Source organism: Onychostruthus taczanowskii, unplaced genomic scaffold, assembly GCF_017590055.1.
Source record: "Onychostruthus taczanowskii isolate IOZ18803 unplaced genomic scaffold, ASM1759005v1 scaffold2, whole genome shotgun sequence".
Classification (NCBI taxonomy): Eukaryota; Metazoa; Chordata; class Aves; order Passeriformes; family Passeridae; genus Onychostruthus; species Onychostruthus taczanowskii.
This window is the reverse complement of record NW_024499239.1, coordinates 11,955,525-11,976,839: the sequence shown is the minus strand read 5'-3', so window position 1 is coordinate 11,976,839 and position 21,315 is coordinate 11,955,525. Positions and strand designations below refer to the sequence as shown.

The 21,315-nt window shown below is 40.0% G+C and overlaps 1 protein-coding gene across 1 annotated transcript; it reads right to left on the bottom strand.

Moving 5' to 3' along the window:
- Positions 1 to 13,149: 13,149 nt before the first annotated feature.
- Positions 13,150 to 19,999, bottom strand: CCKAR (cholecystokinin A receptor). The gene is made up of 5 exons (XM_041402964.1): positions 19,718 to 19,999; positions 18,718 to 18,969; positions 16,389 to 16,650; positions 14,295 to 14,422; positions 13,150 to 13,676 (listed from the first exon to the last, which is right to left on the bottom strand). Exons 1-5 carry the CDS (start codon positions 19,839 to 19,841, stop codon positions 13,150 to 13,152), a joined length of 1,293 nt encoding a protein of 430 aa, XP_041258898.1. The 5' UTR covers positions 19,842 to 19,999.
- Between the last annotated feature and the right edge of the window lie 1,316 nt (positions 20,000 to 21,315).

The following is a 21,315-nucleotide window of genomic DNA, read 5'->3' as shown; positions in this document are numbered from 1 at the left end:
GCAAGTTAACTGTTGTCTGAGAAAGATCTGATTAAATCTTTTGTATTTGACATGTTTCAGGTTCTGCATCTCCTTTGAGTGTGGAAAGGGGTGGTTAAAAGTTGGATGTTGTCTGTTCTGTGTGCCAGTGCCTTTGTGTTCTAGTCTCAATTCCCTTATTTTTTCATGTCTACTTTTCCAGATCCTTAATTATGTTTCAGTTTTTCTCAGGATGTGTAAATTTTGCTGCATAATTTAGGAGAGAAGTTGGTTTTAAGTAAAGTGAACTCCAGCCCATCTCTTGGTGCTGTTTCTACTGCTGGGCTGTGGGGTGGGGAGAAAGAAATGTTTGTTTTTTAAGCTGCTTGTAGATACATGGAGTGGAAGGATCTGCAGACCTGGCCCTAAAGATCTACAGGTTTTTAGTTGAGGGGAGCACAATTTGGAACCATGTAAAGTTGTAAATTCTTTAAATTTAGAAACCCTTTGCTTTTTATTTATCTTGTATTTTCTGTCATGTTGCCCCCTCATCTGTGTTCATTTAAACCTTCAGTCTTCTGTGTTGTTCTATTTGCTCATTTTTTCACTGGTAAAAGTTATCTATTTCCACCTCTGTGAACCCCAGTGGGTGTGTTCACGCGCGAGAACGGGCCTTGTGCTATTGCAGCTACTTCTGTGCCCAGCCTCCACCTCGTCTTTCTGCTTTGGCTTCTCCTGAGTGACTTGACTTGGAAGCCTTTGGCATTTACAGCTAATAGCAACTGCACTGGTCTGTTCATTGCTATACCAGTACATTACAACATTTAAATAAATTGCCATCTCTTGGCCATCAAAATAAGGATTTTGATACAGAAGCCGCAGCCTTGCAGACCATATGATCAGAATCCTTGCAAGAGCTTCATAGTTCTGTTTGGAGAATTACTTCAACAGTTACAACAAAGATAGAAGCACAGATCTATACATATACTATGTTTTCTGTCTTGAAATTATCTGTTTTAATAGCTAGCTGGTGACAAACAAAAACTTAGTTCTTAAAATCTCCAAGTGAGTTTAGAGGACCTTTTTTTTTTTTTTAAATAAGACTGCTCTAGTGTTTCTTCTTGATTTTGGTAGTTCTAATAAAATCGTACATGATCTGTTTGAAATCCAGCCATGGTATGTGCTGTGAAATGGGGTGTGATCCTGAGATCCACGTTGCTGTTGTCATTATGCATATAAAATGTGACAGCAGTGCCTTTCAACTTCATTGGTCTCTGTCCCAGTATCTGTGTGATAGTTCTGTATGTGCAGTGTAATTGCAGAATTTAGTTCAGGGCTAACTATAAATGCTTCTTTAACTGCATCAGCATGTCTTGTGCAACACCATGTAGATGCACACACATACCAAAAAACCCAGACACAAATAGTTGGTTTGTATCTTGTTAGCCCTGTTTTACTTTGTTGCTGTGTGTTCTCTCTTAGGTGTGCTTCAAATTCCATTCTAGTTTTTTTATTGCCAACAGTTTTTCTTTGTGGAAATTGGGAAGGGCAGTGGAGGATTCACAGTGATTTTACTGCCTTAAAAAATGTAATTGGAATTTTTCCAAAAATGTGAGCAACTTAGATTGTAACATGAAAGAAATCATTAGGTTAGGAAGTAGCATGTCTGTTTTTTAGTGTCCTCATCTTAGTCCTAAGGCAAAGTGTTTCTATGCTTTGCCTTTGAAAGAAAGAATTTTCAATTTCTTGCACTGTTTAGCATAGTTCTGGGCAATTCCTTGTTTGCCAGATTCAGAAAACAAGCACTTCAGTATACAGACCGAGCAACTGCAGAGTTGCATCTTGGTGTCAGTGCAGTTTCTAGCACAGCACTGCTGTTTTTAGGAGAGGAAGTGAGTGGTCCTGTTGTTCCTTTACCCTGGCTCTGCTTTTACAGGAGCTGCAGCCTGGTCATTTCCAGCATTGTGGTGAGCTGTGATTGCTAAGGTGGCACAGGCTGGCAGTCTGCAGGAATGCACAGCAGGATGCTTTATGAAACCATAAACAGAAAATGTGTTAAATCTTGACCAAATAGCTAGCACAACATTCTCAACAAAGGAGGAGTCTGGTTTAGCTTTGTTCCACTGGAAAATGTCTTGTGGCTCTGCTGTGGAGATTACTCACCAGTTACTACAAATTTCAGAAGAGAGATCTGAAAAAATTAAAGTATTCTTGAAGGATGTGACATGGATTAATCTTTCTTGGACTTGTGTATCTGCCTTGTGTGAGTCCTGCTGCTGCTCCATACTGCTTGTTACAGCATTCCAGGGCGTAAGGAGCCAGCTTCCTTTTGGGCTCTGCTTGATGTGGTAACCTCAGGCGTGAGACTGATGTTGTGTCATCTTCCCAGTTTCATACATTCAGAAAGCTTTGGACTTCTAAATCAATTTTTTGTTAAGCAGTTTTACCTTGGAGATTTAATAGATATGGAAATCAAACTGTAGTCTGAAAAAATGGTTTATTTTTCATTTAATTTAGAAATAATGTTGATAAGGAAAATTCCTTATTTTGGGAGGATAAATGCAGTTGGTGAGTGTTTAGACTTTAAAATACAACTCCAGTTTTGACCCAAGGGTTTCATTTTTTGGGTTAATAATAATTTTGTGCTATTTATTCAAAGAAAAAAAACCCTAATATGATTTTTATCGTTGTTCTATATTTCTGCCTTCAGATACCTTGGCTCTTGAGCTGTCATGAGCCAAGTGTGTTTCATCCTAAAACTTATGATCTGGGTGTCTTTATGCCCTGGATGTCTTCCAGATCTAAAGCTTGAAATAATAAATTTTTATAAAATTCTATTTTTGCACAACTTTTTACTGTCAGCTTACAGGTAAACTTGTAGAAAATGGATACTGGCTATGAAGATAAATGTGTTAAATTGGGAAACAAAGAATTTCATCTCCTCTCACTGGATTTTAGGATGATGAAACAATAAACTAGCCTTACTGTCTACATGGGGTAGTCTTCAAGTCAAGGAGAAAATTGAAATATGTCATGCAGTCATAGTTTTTAAAAATGATACGAAGATCTCTGCAGCATGTTTTTTCAGCCACCTTGAGGGATACAGGTATGAACTATGGTAGAGTTTTGCCATTCATCTGCTGGAATTTGAAAAACCTTTATTAATCAGTTGCACATTATACACATTACAATCTAACAAATATTACAATCTTAACTTCTTTCTCTCACCTGTATTTGCATTTACTTGTTTAAATAAATTCTTTGCAGCTGGTCATATTACAGTGGACACTAACAATGTTTACCATGTTTTTGAATTTATTCAGTATATGTGACTGAAAACTTTCCAGTTGCATAGATATATATATATATATATAGGGAGTCATACAGGACAAGAGGATGGGCTGTTAAAAAACCACACATGAAATCCCTCTGTTGAGTACCAGATGTAGCCTTGATGACCAGAATGTAGGAATCATTTTGTTCTAAAACCTGGTGATGTAAAATGGGAAAAATTAAATAACAGACTAATGATAATTACAATTCAATGTACTGCTGGACTGTACCAGAACCAAGTTAAAAATTATTATTCTCTAGCAATTCATTGTCCTTGGTAAACTGTCAAGGGCTCAGATATAAAACGTCAAATCATGTACAAGATATCTACTAAAAAAGTCAGGTGTGCCCCATCCAAGTTGAAATCATCTTGAATTTACCTAATCTTAACTAATGTGATGTGTTTTGCCAGAGGGAGCAAGTCTAAAAATGAAATTTTAAAAAAGGGGGGAAACGGTAAAAAAGTCTGGTCAAGATAGTTACTTCAGATGCAAAGTTGGGGTGCATCTTACTGAAATAATATTTCTCTAGAGATTTACGTTTCCCTTGTTTTCTCAATAAAGAATAGTTCATAGATGTTGATAAAGCATCAGACCAGAGGCTGTAAAGTCTCTCTTCCATCTGAACCATTTAGTGAGTCCATCTTGCCTGGAATGGAGCCAACTGAGGTTTAAATCCCTTTTCTGAGGTAGAAAGGACTAAAATCTGATTCTCTCTCACCTTAAATCAGAATTTCTCTCTTGGGTAATAAGAGCTTTCTTCCTGCCAAAAAAAAAAATTAACTCTGACTGGCTTATCTCTATCAAAAAATTTTCTGTTGGGTAGTTTAATAGGAAAGCTCCTGAAGAACTCTCACTTCACCTAATTTCCCAGCTGGAGTTGAACTGTGAAGGTACTCAAGGAATGAATTATATTCTTGAAATGGAGAAATATGAATTATTTAGTGTGCACAAATGAAAAGTCATGTTAACTGAGGATGCTGAAGAACCATTACCTTTAGCGCTTCCAAGTCCTCAATGAGGATCTGAACGTGCCAGACCTTAAGCAAAAATGCAAGGGCTAAGAGTGTAATTGTGTAAAAGGGAAAATGGGGACTACTGAACTTCAAGCTGTAGCTGCTGCCTGGAAAACCCCTGCTCTGGCAATTGTTGGATGAGGAATACGCCAGTTTCTGCGTGGTAAGGCACCTAAGTCAGTCTGGTCATCAGCTGAGCTTTTGAATGGAGAGATGCAGGAATATCAGCTTGGAGGCAGAGCAAAAGGTTCATTAGAAAAGAGAAAGGACTGTTTTCTTGTCAGTGATGCAACACTCCCCTGCCTTACTGCAGCACTGAACCTATTCTGCCTGCTCAAAGTGACATGAAAAATAATAGTAATCAAAACCTGAACTTTGGCTGGTCCAATGGACTCTCTGCTCCTGTGGCCTTCCTAGCCCCACCCTCAACACAGATGGGTGTTTGGGGTCACAATTAAATCTGCCCAGGATTCTGGGCAGATGTATTTGTGCTAGTGTGGACAAACACTTGCAAACAAGTATACAATTTCTTCTTGGACACTCAGAGAAAAGGGGAGTTGTTGCTTTATGGATGTAGTAGTTTACACTTGTGATAGAATCTGCAAATGTAAGCCCAAGATTGTTTGCAGAGCTGCTGTTTGGGAACAAGCAGGGTTACATGGCACTGACCTAGTCGGAGTTTGAAGTAAAGTAGCTAATAAATGTGTAAAAGGTTTCCAGATCATCAGCAGCACCTTTATTTACACCATTTCTTGCAAGATAGAGCTATTCCTTTCTGAACATATCTGCTACAGGTGTAAACTACTTCATCCATTCACCCACACCAAAAGACTTTATATGTCTGCATTTTAGGCTAATTTCCTCCCCAACACAGATGCAATCTGTGTACTCCTGTTTCATCAGGTGCTAAAATCTCCTCTTGCCTTGCTGCCCAAATCTTCACCCTCTTTAATGATACATAAGTATGTGCTGTCACTCCTTCCTTGCAATTTATTGCATAGAGTGAAATCTGGAAAATGTATTTGTTTCCCTTTATTTTCAGTGTCTCTGTGGGCTGCTCCTAACAGGTAATTCGTCATCACATCTCACTTCACCCCACAGAAAGAGCTGGAGGGCCCACATGCAAGAAACCAAGAAGTGCAAGATGGTCCAACAATTGTGAACGGTAATTTGTCAGGGCAGACATGGAAATCCTGAAATATTAATAAAATTAACCTTTTAAATTTGATGAAGCTGAACGCAATGCATCAGGAGAAGCAACCAAAAATTGCTTTAGTTTCCTGGATACGAAAAAACAGTAGTTTTGTCAGTGACCTGTGTGTGAGATACTCCCCAAGGAAAAGGGGAATTGCTGGAATTAGAGATCAGTTATAGGAGGTGAAAGAGGAAGATTCATGTTAAAGATATGAAACAAAGTAGAGGAACCTCAAGCCAGATGTGAAATTTTGCAGTACTAAAAACTGGAAAAAAAAATGGGGTGTAAATTTACTTGATGGTGTAACCAAAAAGCAGGTGTTCCTAAGTGTCCCTCCTTCAAAGCCCTCCCGCCTGATACCCACGATAGCTGATCACACAGGTGGAGAGACTCTCACAGACACAGCAGAGTGCTCAAAAGCACTTGCACAAATACTGTTCGTCCTGAGAGGACCAAGGACAAATGTAAGTAAATAACAATTCTTGGCACGCAGGTAGAGCCTGAAGTTGCACAGATGGCTACATTTGAGCCCACAAGCACAAGGAAATAATATCAAAGTTCTTCAGTTTATTTTATGTGTTAGTAGATTAGAAAATGTTATTCAAACTACATTTGGAGGAAGCACAGACACAACAGGAATCAGTTATAAAATTGCATTTTGGTACGTTTATATTAATTTAGAAATGTTACTTTTGGTAGAGTTAGGAGACTAATTGAACCCTCAAGGCACTGTAGCCTAAGCAGACACATAGGTTTGAAAATTATTATCTAGCGAAGCCAGGTGGTGGCACTGAGATGCACCACAGACTGCTGCTGTCAGTCCTCACAATGAGGACACAGGAGCTCTGTGGTGAAAAAGAGCTTTGGAAAAGTGAGCTGGAGGTGAGGCAGGAGAGGCAATACCTGCTTCTTTCTAGTGAAATGCTAGTTAGTTACTAGTAACTATTAAATGCAACCACCACAGTTTGGGGAGGGGTTTAAAATAATCCTTTGCTTCATTAGATAGTTGTTTCTCTACTTACTGCAACTGGTTTTTATGGTTTGTGAAGCCTTTGTCACTCCTACTCAGTCTGATGGAATGTCATGTTCCTGGAGGCTGCCTTCCCCCATGGCAGTGGTAGCAGGGATGAGTTCTGTCTTGGCTGGTGGACAAGACGTGGAGGAACAACTCCTGAATTAATTTCAGTACCATACCTGTAGTGTTCTTTTTCCTTTTTGCACGTGGCAGGACCATCTTTTGGGATGCCAACAGGAAAAACAACTCCAAAGACAGAGTGTCTTGTATGACATTGCAATACTCATATTCCTTTGCAATAACAGCAAGCCAGCCACAGCAACACTGCCAGATGTCCCCACAGGGATATGGGCTGAGATTTGAGCCAGTTGCAGAGCAAGGAGCATCTCTGGTTTCTCCACACCTACCTTCAGTTTAGCTATGAGATCCTGATGATCTCAGGTGTTAGAAGGAGCATAGCAGGTTTGTAGGAGTCAATGCAAAGTTCCCAGCTGGCTGGAAAGTTCTCTCTTGGGCATTATTATCTGTTTAGCAAAGTTGCCCCTGTGGTTTCACCTCAGTATGTCATTCTTCACTTGGTCAGGAATGAGGCCTCTTAGCAGTTGCTAAATATTCTCAGAACAAGGCCCTGAGCAAGCATCCATTAAAGAATAATTTTAAAAATTGCCTCTGACAGCAAGCAAAGTGCATGAGTAGCCCCCTTCCTGTGAATTTAGGTTCTGTACATGCGACTTTTCTTTACGCCTGTTTTGTAACTGTTTTTTTTATAACTTTCACAGGACGTATGCAGTGATTTTTGTCTACTGTTTTAAATCAGACTTTGTATATAAGTTGCATTTCTTCATTGTATCAGGAAATATTTTTTTAAATTTTAATAACTGTCAAAATAGCAGGACATCAATTAACTTGTGTTTACCCCATAGGGGATGATTCCTACTTGATGTTTACTACCAGCTGATGCTAATGAATATGCTTTGTTTGTCTCACTTTACAGTGGAACAACTGACATCGTGCTAGCTCAAAATCAGCTTTTTGGACACAACTGGGAGTGGAAGCCAAGAAAACTCTTCATGAAATAGTTATCTGTGAAGATGCAGACAAATAGCTCCTAGCAGGGATGAATTGCCATTAGGCAGCAAAACAGGAGTTTTACAATTCATGAAGATTTCCTTTACATTTTTTTCTTTAGGAGGTACCCAAGGCAGCCTAACAAGCACTTCAGAAGGAAAAAATAAAAACAGGTAATTCTAGAAGTTGAGGTTTTATACACAGTGAGAGAGAAATTCTGGCATGTTAAAGGCACACATTACTGTGCTGTATGTAACCCCTGGGAGACGAACTGGGTGCATGCTGGATAGATTGTGGATAAAAACTGAAGCTGTTTAACTGAAATTAATATATGCATATAGAAAAAATGAAATTTCTATATGCATATAGAAAAAATGACTGGAAAACTGTGGCCAGAGGGTGAGCAAACTGCTGACCTACAGGCACATCTGAGTGAAGTGGTATTTGGTCAGTCTATGTTATATTTGAAGAGCAAAACATTTTACAGAAAAAACCCAACCAAAAGTCCAACCTTTCATTTTATATTCTCTACCACTCTGTCTCCGATGCTGTAATAAAAGGGCTACAGCCTCTGCTCTCACGTAATCCTTTCCCAAATTTAAAGCCATTAGGTTTTATCTTTCTATATTTTCCTTTTGAGAATAGGCATCTTTTACTACCAGAAACCCTCAGTTTAGCTCAACATCCATTTCAGTATTGACTGATCCTGAAGTCATCTATTCCAGGCCAGAAAGGCACTGTGATGAGCCGTGCTGGGTGTGCTGGGGTTGCACTGTGATGAGCCGTGCTGGGTGTGCTGGGGTTGCACTGTGATGAGCCGTGCTGGGTGTACTGGGGTTGCACCATCCTTGGCCTCAGAGGCAGCAGAAACAGGAGGGGATGCAGGAGCAGGTGGGATCACAGACAGGCTCTCCACTTTGCCAAGAAGGGCTTGGTGGTACTGGAAAAGAGGCCATGACTTGTATAAGGGGTGTAAACCTTTAGTGGCTGGAGTTCCAAATCCACAGACAGCTTTCCATTAAGAGCATTAAGGTATTTTGTCTTGGCAATAGTGAAATACCTTTCCTTTGACCCCTTACCAGTTCCTGTATTTAGCAGTATTGTAAGGCATCAGCATTAAAGCATGCCCTAATAATAGAGGTTGCAAGTAATAGTGACAGAAGTATCAAAGGGGGATCTGGGTGTAATTAAAGCTCCACTTTTGTTTTCTGAACTAGTGCATTCTGCTTGTTAGAGAGCCAGTGTTCAAGAGCCGCTGTGCGAGCTCATCTGTAGGAGTGTAGGGGGATTGCAGAGCTGCTGTGTGGTGGGCAGGATGTATTGCCTGGAGAAATGTGCTCCAGGAGTCTGTCAGCTGGAGATGATGGGGGAAATGAAGATGAGAGTGCTTTCTGGGAAAGTAAATCTGGGAAGGTAAATAAACCTGTCAAAGAGAAAAAAAATCATCTAGCTATTGGTGGTGCTGGGAAAGTAACCTAGAGACTGAGAAGCATGCAGTAGAAAAATCAGATGGTGTCATGCAGCTGAAAAAGATAAGGGAAGGACAGACGGAGGGGGGAAAGCCCTGGGAGCTGGGAGAAAGGGAAAGAAGATAAAAACTTCCAAGATTTATGGACATTATGCACCTGAAATTCATTTGTTTGCCATTTGTCTGCTACATCTGGAAAACAGTTTGTTTTTAGTAGGATACTGCTTGTAGTAGGATGGGATTTTTCTCTACAGCCCCTGTAAACTACTGCTACAATGAGATTTCATAGGCTGTTTTTATTTTGGTATGTTTATTCCACCCATATTTATTGCTGGATACCTTTCCAGTGACATCAGCATCTGAATTAGAGGTACTGGGAGGATGATTCTTTAACAATGAAAGGGAAACATTTGGACCCAGGAATGACTTCTGCAATGCACAGATCAGGAAAAATGGCATTAAGATGCAGAAGGGCTGAGATTTCCTGTGCTAGGAGACCAGGGCAGAAGAATACAAAATGACTGGATTGCTATATTGCGTTTGACAAGCTTAATTCCTAATTCTTGCTGGAATTTGGCATAAGGCTTGTGGCTAAGGGAGCTTGAAAAAGAAATATTGTGTTGCTATAACAAGAAAATAGGTGCAGAGGGGGCAATGGAGGGGACGAGTGACGCACACACAGACGGGCCTTGGAGAAATGGCACATTTCAACCCTTCCCTGATTGTCTCCCAGCCACCACTCCATCAGGATCTTCCCCTGCCTTCCTCATTTCATCACCTCCAAATTGTGCTCCCTGACAGCTACGAGAAGGGAATCAATCAGAAACTCTGCTCCTTTCAGCTGCAGCTACGGGAGCCATGGGGGGCTGAGATTTGATTAAGGCATTGTTGAAAATAGCTTTTGGCTTTCATCTGAAACCACTATCCTCAGACTCAATCAGTGAGAGCAGGTGAACTGTGCATGTCCTGTTATGTCACTCGGGTGACACAACAGGTACTGGAGAAGCTGCATTTACAAAAGGAATTTGCTTTTGAAAGAGCACACAGAGCTGTGGTATGGGCTGTCCTGCGATACATCACGTAGACAGCAATAGTCACATCCAGTATATTATTAACATGTGGAGGGTTTTCTTACTTAAACAACAATTTTTAAACTATTGCCTATAATCGATCCAGGCTTTCAAATGGTATAAAATGATTCACAAGTATGTTTTGTGCTGTCACTGTTCCACATAAATTCCAAAGCAGCTAAGTTTGTTCCTTCAGTTTCAACACACAGGACAGGTTTGTAGAAGGTCTCAACATGTATCTGTAAGTGAAGTAAAATTTTCATTTTATTGCTATGAATTAAATCCCATAATTTAATTTGTTGGGTATTTGCAAAAGGTCAGATTGATGTCAGTAGTCTCAGCACTGTTCCAGGAGCAGTGCTACTTTATTAAGTAGGCAGGCAGAACGTTGTTTCTATGGATTGTGCATAAATAGTGTTTAGAATTTTTTTTTTTTTTAATTTCCTGTCTGTGGACAAGCTGGATGGAAAAAAAATAATAACTGAAATTGTGTCCTAAGTTGTTAGGGTAAACCATTTCAGGCAATAACTGAGTGCAGAACATGGATCTGGGTCCTGGAACTCACAGTATATTTCTAATTTAAAATCATTCTGTAAAGAGATCAGATTTTCCTGATTAAAAACCTTGAGAGGGCTTATATTTAATATCCACATCTACATTCCACGCTGTACCCAAATTTAATCTCTGTCTAATAACAAGAGTTTATAATGATATTGATTCAGCTAGAAGATAGAAACATCTCCAACAGGATATTTTCACAAACCAAAATAAGTGATGTAACTTCTCCATCTGAGTCCCACAGAGCAAAGGACAAGACCTGAACACCCACACTCACCTGTGTGCTGCACAGGAAAGAGACTGGATTTGTCGGGGTCCGCTGTTTTGTGTCTCTGCCCCGACACGGGGAAAGGTGGTTCTGGGCGGCCGCGATTGCGAAGGATGAGCCTGGACTCTCAAATTTTCGGTCTTCAGTTCTGTTTATTATCTCTTATCTACAAAGTTTTCTCTTTGCCCAGCCGAGGTCCGCTCAGCAGGACAGTCGAGTGCACTCTCCCCCGCCCACAGGGCGGTTGTGTCTTTTATAGTAAAAATTACGTGTGACATATTTACCTTTATTTCCCAATACTATTCACCCTTATAGACAAGTGTACCTTCACCATGAACCAATCCCCAAGTGCCAACATCACCACACAAAATGGAAGACATGAAGAAGAAAGAAGAACACAGGACCACGCCCTGAATCCTCCATCTTGCCTTCATGACCCCCCTGTACCTATTTTTCTAAAATTTATATTTCCCTCCATAAAGGTATCATTCACACCCAAGAAGTTCTCATTTCCTCCGTCACAGGTTCTTCTCCTTTTGATGGATCGAAATCCAACCACCAAACCCTTTTGGCATCATTCCAGGGTTTCCGAGCCCCCCAGGGGCTCCCCTGGTGTCTCTGCACATCCACAGTGATGTGCTGAGATCCCACATGGATTCTCACTCAACACAGCACCAAAAATTACATCATTCAAACCTGCTCTACTCCATCCTGAATCTCTTTACAAGTACGTGTAGTTGGAGAAAATAGCTGCTCCAAAGTTTAGAAAAACTGTTTTCTGACAAAGCCTTTCAGTCTTTGCTTGTTGTCCCTGCCCTTTCTGCCATTCTGCACCCAATGCTTTTACTTCCATGCTGGCAGTGCCGTGCCTGAAGTGGCTGTGAGTGAGTTTGTGAAATGTGACTGCCTTGGGCGCCAGCTTGTGTCTTCAGTCCTGCCTCTTCTGTAAAACACCTCTGTGCTTCACCCCAAGCATTTATCCCTGTGCTTCCCACTGCATTCCAGGGTTTCCGAGCCCCCCAGGGGCTCCCCTGGTGTCTCTGCACATCCACAGTGATGTGCTGAGATCCCACATGGATTCTCACTCAACACAGCACCAAAAATTACATCATTCAAACCTGCTCTACTCCATCCTGAATCTCTTTACAAGTACGTGTAGTTGGAGAAAATAGCTGCTCCAAAGTTTAGAAAAACTGTTTTCTGACAAAGCCTTTCAGTCTTTGCTTGTTGTCCCTGCCCTTTCTGCCATTCTGCACCCAATGCTTTTACTTCCATGCTGGCAGTGCCGTGCCTGAAGTGGCTGTGAGTGAGTTTGTGAAATGTGACTGCCTTGGGCACCAGCTTGTGTCTTCAGTCCTCTTCTGTAAAACACCTCTGTGCTTCACCCCAAGCATTTATCCCTGTGCTTCCCACTGTGGAAATTTCCACACGGGCCTTTGTGGCTCATCTTACACCCCAACACTTGCATACGTGGGTGCTTTCAGCTGCACAGAAGAAATCCATTTCTTTGTCCTTGTTCTATGGGGTTTATATAAGTGAAAAATACATTAAATTAATTTGTGCTATTGCCTGAGTGAAGAAAGCATTCCACCCACAAAGCGAACTATATTTATTTTAATTTTATTTTTAAAAAATACATTATTTTACTTAAAAGCATTAATTTCACATGGACAAGCCCATTCTCACCACTCCAGAATTCCCATGAGAGTGACACCGATATTATCTCAACATGTATTAGCTCAGCTAAAAAAATGTGAAAAGATACTACAAATATAACAGAGAGATTTTTGCTTATGAGGCATAGCTAGTGAAGTGAAGACTGCATTACATATATTCATGTTGGAGGAGAATCTATTTGCATCTTGGAAATATCTTGAGATACTCAGAACTGCATCTGAAAACTGAGCAAAGCTGTTGATGTAGAGGACACCAATTTTTGCAGTGGAATTTATTACAAACAGAGCAACTTCTAAGGCTTTTCATAAAGTCCTTTATCTCAGAGCTCTCTTCCTCCTTTGTACTTTTGAAGGAAAGTGATTTAACACTCTTACAGTGATAGCATCAATTTCCCATAGAATTCTTGCTGTGTTTACTGTCAGCTGAAGTGTTTCATTAACTCAGGAGTAAATGGCGTTCAGCTGATGCCACAGTCATGTTCCAAGACCAGTCAATTCACCACTCGTTGCCTCCCCTGGTGCAGCTCAGGGGGGTGCAGATGCAGACATGTGTGTGTAAGAACATTTGGAGAGGGAAGCCCTTGTCGTTTTCCCCTCCTCTTCATCAGCAGCCTCTCCCCGTGTGGCGGGGGGCTTTTGCCTGGCACAGCAGGTGAAGGTGGCTAGGAAGGCCATGCGGAAACGCTTGTTCATGAAGCAGTAAATGATGGGGTTCACGCAGGCAGAAGTGTAGGACAGCAAGTGGATGAAGGAGATGGGAGCCCCCGAGAGACGCCGGTCGGCAGAAGCCGTGTCGAAGGCTCGCCAGGCATTGACGCTGAAGATGGGAGTCCAGCAAATGAAAAACAAAACCACTATCACCATCAGCATACGGATGACAAGTTTCTTGGCCATTAAGTTGGCAGAAGAGCTGTTGCTTCTCACTCTCTCTATTTTGTTGTGGCTCATAGCAGAGAGCTGTTGCAATGGCATTTTCCTTTTTCTTTTGGTTTTGTTGAGGTAACATCCATCTCCATCCTCATATTTGGCGCTGCAGGTACTTATTCTTCTCTCTGTACATATAAAGTGCTGTTTAAATAGTTGGCAAAATATCTCTGAACGGTCGGCCAAATAAAAAATTAAGAATGCAGTCTAAATCTAAATAAACAACATAATTCATAGCTGAGCAACTGTTGCAAAGAAAGCACTGGCCTGCTTCTGAGTCAGTCATGTTATCAGCTGCTCTGAATCCACTGTCTCCCAATAGTCTCACTTCTTACCTCTATACAAACTGATGCAAAAGGTGTAAGAATGTTGCTTAGTCCAGTATGGACAGAAGATAGTTTTCAAGGTTATATGCTTCTGTGTTAATTTGACAATTTTCATTGTGACATTTATTGACAAAAATGGTCCTCATCCATGGCCAGAAAAAAATCTTGGTATTTCTAGAATAAAATTAGAAATTTAACGTATTCTGCCCAGAATCTTTGCAAACAAGCCACAGGTGAGGTTTATTTGCTAACAGCAGAGTAACTGTAATCAGGAAATGCATCTGACAAGTTCATGACATAACTGACCATAAAGATCATTTTTACAAGTAGAAAGCTTTCCTTTTATTAGCCTCAAAATGACTGCTCGTATCTTCAACTGTAACTTAAAAAAGCCCACCCCAAAGCAAATTGTTTTGTTACCTCGTGAAGATTTTCTCTGGCTGGCATCAAATTTTATTCCTCTGTAGAGTTCCAAAGAAATTAGACCATATGCAACCATCATTATAATCCCAGGAATAAGAAAGAGTGTGAGCAGCAGGAAAGTGTACCTAAGGAATCAAAAGACACACTGAGAATAGGGTATGGATATGACAGTCTGGTCAGAGAGAGAGAAAGCTAGGTAAGCTTTCCCATGAATTGGTCTGGGAAGCTTTAGGGTGGTGGAGAGAAAGAATGGTAAACAAATAGTAAATTATCTGCAGGTGGTGTTTTTAACAAGTTGTTTTTCTCATAAAGATGTTTACCCCAAACACCAAAGAGTGTCTTCTTAATTAGCCAGTCATGTGAAATGTATTGATTAAATGACCAATCAGGTCCACCTGGATCAAACCAGGGTACAAAAGGAGGGGTTTCAATAAACTGGTGCTTTTAGCCTCTTAGCCTTCTGGTGTAGAGGCAGTGTCACTTCGTCTGTTCCTGACTCAATGATGGCAATATGGAATGGCAAAAAACCAGAAAAAGTCCTTTTTATACAACTGAGAATTGGGGAAGACAGGATTTCAAGATTTTTTTTTAATTTCTTTCATGCCAATACAAAATATCATTTTGACATGTCAGAAATTTGAACCTTCCTACTTCTTCTCCTGCTTCCCTCAACAGGAAAAAGACTATAATGGCCAAAAACCATCTTTCATCCCACCTGTGCAGCTCAGAGGAGATAGGCACTCCCACAGTAGTTAAAGAGGGCAGAAGTTCTCTCTGCCCATGACTGGGACTCCCTGCTGTAGCCAGATGAGCACTGGATGCCCTGTAGTTTTGGTCAATGTTAAAATTGCCTCACGGAAGCTAAATGAGCACCTGCTGATTCTTAAAGGGATTCTTGGTACATTAAAAATATTTTAATGGTTGGACTTAATCATCTTAGAGGTCTTTTCCAATGCAAATTATTCTATCATTGTGCTTCAGACAGATCTGACTTCCAGAGGGCTGTGGCACACGTGGGCAAAAACCCAGTCGCAACCTGGGTTTTCATCCCTGGGGCCATGAAGAGCTCCTGAGGAGGGATCCCAGGAGTGGCAATCTCTTTGGTAAGGGAAGCAGCTTTTATGTGGTTTCACATAGGCTACTCTCCTAGTCAGCTTCTCTGAAGTGGCGACAAGCTGGGAAATAATGATGTTTAAATGCATCCATGAGCCTGTGTCTCTCCTGATCCCTGTGACTTTGGTGCAAATTCAGTAACGCACCTGGGAATCTGTAAGGAGACCACAGAAAAGAGAATTTTTTCCTGTACCCTTCCTCCTCATGCTGCCAAATACCTGAGACTACTACTGAAAGCATTAACACAGTTACTCTCTTTGTGGATATACCATACCAAAATGGTGTAGACTTTAATCTTTTTCCCAGTTCCAACTGACCTTCAGTATATAAAAAAAAATCTTACACTTTCTCAGTGCCAGTCAGTGTTTAGTCAACGTGCAAGGACATCATGTCTAAGTACTACTGCTGTTTGATAGTGCTGCTGTTTACCCTGCCTGAATGTGTAGGAGTGGGAGCACGTCTCTCCTCACCTCTCTCTGCCCCTATTCTCCATAAGCAACCAGAAGGATACTCAAATAAGACATTTGCAGCCTCATATTCTACTTCTCTGCTACAGAGAACCTTCAAACAAATTAACAGGCAAGGCAGCACACAGAGGGGTGTGTCTGCATTTCTCAAAGATTAATCAAGGATTTCTCTGAGAATGTTGAAATTTATGTCTAAATGAGTGAAAGCAGTATTCCTACTACAAGTGACAGATGCTTTCTTTACAGTGACAGCTGGGGCTTAGCAGACCATGGTGTGAGAATCATTGCCATGTTGGGCAGTCTTTCCTATGACAAGGGAAAAGTCATTCAAATGTCAAAACGTAAGCAGCTTTAAAATGTTGGGGTCTTTTTTAACATCTTAAATAAGAATGATAGAGTGTAAACATTTGCTGAAGGTTAATACTTGATTTTCCATAGGCTTATTGCTACCATGAAATCCCGTTTTTCAGCAGATAATTACTAACATTTGCTAACAGCCAGTTATTCTTACCAAGACTGCTGAATGACATCGCTTGGCCAAAGGAGCCGACACATATTTGCTGTGGTGTTGTTGTACTTGGTGAAAGGTACCAGTTTGCTGTAGATTGGGTATGGTGACATGATAATAAAGGACACACACCAGGTCGCAGCAATCACTCTCAGGGCGTGAGATTTTGTCTGCCAGACCCTGGACTGCAGTGGCTTGCAAATGGCACTGTATCTCTCCAAAGATATGGCAACCAGGTTGAAGGTAGAGACACTTACAGAGACACCTATGCATATAAAATAAAGAAAAATATTGTCCTCTTGTTTTAAAGGTTATGTTATGTTCAAATGGTCCTGCTATCTTGCTGTATGCATACAAAAAATTAAAAATAAGCAAACTATTTATAAGCAAAAGTATTTATAAACACTAATCTGATGAAGTCAGTGAAGAATGTGTGGGCAGTGGGTCTGGGTCTCCAAACTGCTCCAGACTGATATTCCAGCTCTGCGCTTCTCTTTCTCCAAAAGTCAAGAAAAAATACACACTCTGTCAAATCAAAAAATTCTGGTAACAGGGAAAGAAGACAATTTTACTCTTAATTATTCTCTTCTCTACTGTGGTTTGTTCACTAATTGCACTGAAATTCAAACAAAGCATTTGAAATCAGTTAATTACTCTCTTAACATAGATGTTCACAGTCCCTTTTTTATTGTTTTAATTTTTATGAGTGTCCTGCTTGATTTGTGATCTGATTTTCTCATTCAAGAGAGTTAAATCTATTACAACTTTTTAATTAGATGCTAATGAAGTTACAAACGAGGAGAAACAAAGTCATGAAGCAGAATCTTTGTCCTTCGAGTACCCTTAATTTCTTCTGTTCATATTTTATAAAATATAGTGTGGTTGTCTGTGTTTCTGTCATTGAGATGCCCAAGCTCACCCCTGTAAAATTATCAACATTTCTTTTTAACTTTGACACAAATTTTTCTTTCAGTGAATGAGTTTGTCTTTGTGAATATGTGTCAGACTATAAAATGCCAATATTGTTACGGTTTGCTTTACAGAAATAATCTGTAATTGAAAATTTGTCTTTCTATGTCTCAAAATGAAAAATTGAGCACAGTTGATGCAATGGTTGTCAGTGTCTGTTTGTCAGGTGATGCCTCTGTTACCTGGACATTTAGTGGGAAGTCCTGTCTTTCTAACTCTTAAAATAAAACAGCTTCATAATGAGAAACTTTATGCTGGCCTATTTCACTGGATTTTTTAAAAAGTAATTTACACTGTGTGCAATAACAGGAAGATGACAATGCTTCAGTAATGTTTTAAGGTATTTTTGCCAGCAATTCATTATAATTGTTTAAACATGGCCTTTAGTTTTATTGGTTTTATCTACAAAAAGATGTTGATTTCCCATTCACACACTTTACGTGTGTACTTTCACATTACATCAAAGTTCTCAAGGGCATGGATTGAAAGGGGACCCGAGGTTTCTGTAATTAACTAAAGGTCTCCCAAAGCAACAGAAACTTTACATAATGTTCTCCCTTTTTTCTTTTTCTTTTTCTTTTTCTTTTTCTTTTTCTTTTTCTTTCTTTTTCTTTTTTTTTTCTCCTTTTGTTTGGTCTGTTTTTGTTTTGTTTGTTTGGGTTTTTTGGTTAAGAAACAAGCAAATGAAGAGGAAATATTAAAGTGAGACAAAAAAATCACTTACACACACATACACAACCCAGACATTTTGAAAATCCTAGATCCTTGGTCCACAACCAAAAGGAATATGGCAAGGCACAAAAAGTGATGCTTATTAAAGTCAGCCTCTAAAATCTATATCTGTGTTTTATGGTCTTCTGGTGAGCTCTGATAACACCTGGTCTGTCCACAAAGAGTACTTGCTCCAACTTCCAGCTCTGCAAATTACAACTGCTTTGGCCTATTTCTCTTTTCATTTTCAGGTATCACTTTTGCCAAAATCTGTGGGCAAAATCTGCCCTTACTGAGGGTGTACAAGTCCATAATTTCTGGTGGGTTGTCTGAACACTGACAAGAATCTTGTCAGTGATGGCTAAGCAAGTGTGTGCACTGGGTTCCTCACTAAAGTTTGATCATGCAACATCTTCACATCCAGCAAAACACTTCTGTATGTCATTAAAGTTAAGTGTGTGTGCCTCTGTGTTTTGCTGGATCAGACCAAGGACACCAGAACCATGAAGATTTGCACTACAAAGTTGTTTCTTTTTAATAGTGATAACTTCAATGGTGGTTGGAAACAATCAGCCTCTTATAGATCTTTAAGTACCTTCTCACCTGTCTCATTAGTCAGTCTTCAAAACAAGTATAAACTTCCCAGACTTACCCATGAAATAAGTGGCAGTTTTGCAAACAGCACTTCCAAAAATAAAATCTTTTAGCAGGTTGGGAATGAGGGTGAAAGGCATGCAGAAAAGGCAGAGCATCAGGTCGCTGACTGCTAGTGACAGCAGAAATGTGTTGGTGACTGTTCTCATCCGCTTGTTTCTTATCAGCACCGTAATCACCAGAATGTTCCCCAAAATGCTGAGCAGAAATATCAAGCAATACAGCAGAATCCGTATTATCTGATGCAAATCTGAAAATTGTCACAAAACAAGATCAGTTACACAGTATTCAACTGAGATTAATATTATATATTTCAACCTTTAATCAGAAGGTAAAAGCCTTTCTGTATTCACTTTTATGAAGGTTTATGTCTTTACACCAATACAAAATCAGTGAAACTGCTGAAATTCTTAAATGCATTCTGATCTACCTAAATTGCATAGCATTAATCTACAATATAGGCAATACAATGTACATTTGGAGAGTCAAATACAACTTCTTAAAGCATGTTCTTCTCATGCTACTGATTGTGCACCACTTACTCAACATGGGAGATCCTATTTTGTGCAGAAGTAAGAAAAGATCAAGCAATCAAAAGACATTTAAATATATGGATTTTTTTTTCAGCTTCAGAGTGCTATGATTTCATATTAAATCACTTTCATAGATGGTATCAGATCTGATCACTCCATTGTTATTGAATTGAGTAAAAATCATGCTTCTCCAAGTTCTTAACAGAGATGTTTGCATTTTGTGCTCCAAAGTGCTACTGTTTTAGTGTTCCATTATATCCAAATTTTTTCCTAGTTCAACTTTGAATTTGGAAAATCAGCACATAATAAATTTTTTGCTGCCTGTTTCTCATATGAACTTAAAAGCAAGCAGTTGATTTTGCACTCTCTCAGAGAAAATGCCTTGCATAGCTCTTTCTTTCTATAGTATCTCTGCAGCCAGCTAGAAATAAAACTGCCTGGCAAAATTAAATTTTCCACACATACCTTTAGAAGGATAAGGTGCATCATCCACACAGAAAAAAGTGTCATTCTCCAAGATGATATCGCAGAGGAAATCAGTAATGTTGGTACCATTCCCAAGGAAGATACTAGCATCAACTATTTCCATTCTTCAGTATCCACAGGGTCGCTTCGATGAAGAAGAAGGTGGGTTTGTAACTATCTGCCCATGCTTTCAGTAAGCAAATGGTTTCTGAATGAAGTCTTCAGAAGAAATACAAGAGAGGCAGCTGTGCAAGGAAGCTGTTCTGACTCTCCAGCAGGAGCACCCAGCACACAGAGCCCTATTCTGGCTGAACAAGATTTATTCCAGAGGCACACACGGCCGCTCAGAAAAGCAAAGCGTGTGTGCACATACACACTCACACGTATGCACACACACACACACACACACACACACACACACACATATCCCCCCAGGTACTTCTTAGATCCACCCTCTTCTGCTACTGCATTACTGTTGGGATTATAAACAGGAAAAGATTACAGCATTAACCCCTTGCAAGATTGCTTCTACTCATGTCTCTGCATTATTTCTCAGAGTCAGCCTGTTAGGTCACAGCCTATAAATGAGACCCAGCAAGTGAGGAGAGTGATAAATCTGTCTCTCAATTAACATTTTAAATGGTAAGAGTTCCTTAACAAAAGGTCAGAGAAGAGAAAAACATAGCGAAGATTTTGCATTCCTTACATGGAAAGTATTCTTGTCTTCATATTTTTCAGAGTAAACTGAAGATAGGGTAGACTCAGAAAAATAAAAGCAGCTACATTTATCTCAATTGGCAAAGTGCTAGTTTCCTATGAAAGTGCTGTACGTGCCTGATCCAAACCCCAGCAGGTCAGTAGAAAAACTCACTAATTTCACTTAGTGGATCAAATCTTATGAAAGTGTATTAGAATTGTCAGTTAATATAAGCAGAAGCCTATACATTTCCTCTGTGCAAGAACTTGACAAACTTGATAAACGTGATAAATAGTGGCACCTTAGTTATACACTAGTGGAAAATACAAAGATCTTGATGGCTTAGAAGTTCTGCTTTTTAAATAAACATCATCCTCACTGGTGTTTTCACAAAGTCATGGGCTTTTACTTTCCAGTATATAGCTTGTTTATGGCCAGAAGTACAATTAATATTAGAAATTAATCTCTACTATAACTGAATGAAAAACTAATTTCACATTTTTAAATCCCTTTTGCTTAAAAGCAGAACAGTAATGGGTTCTTTGTAACAAATCCTGACCCCTCAAAGCTGATACACACCGACTGGAAAGCCTGGCTTTCTCTTCCAGTCCTGCCAGCTTTGCTTTATAGTATGAATAATGGGAATAGGTATGTAGGAAAGTAGATTGAAAAGTTAGGTTGAAAGTTCTAATTTCTCAATTATACTTTGTACCTCTGGGAGTCCTGGATGCAGCTGGCCATCAGTGGCCACACCACTGCACAGTCCCACTGACCACCTTGCTCTCAGGGTGTGAGAGGCTGGCTGGGGCTGAGATTAACACTGGGAAGCCAGTGCAGGTCTCTTGTGTCAGTCGCAAAGATAAGTAGGGTGAAGGACCAGCTTCCCCAGGACAGCAGGAGC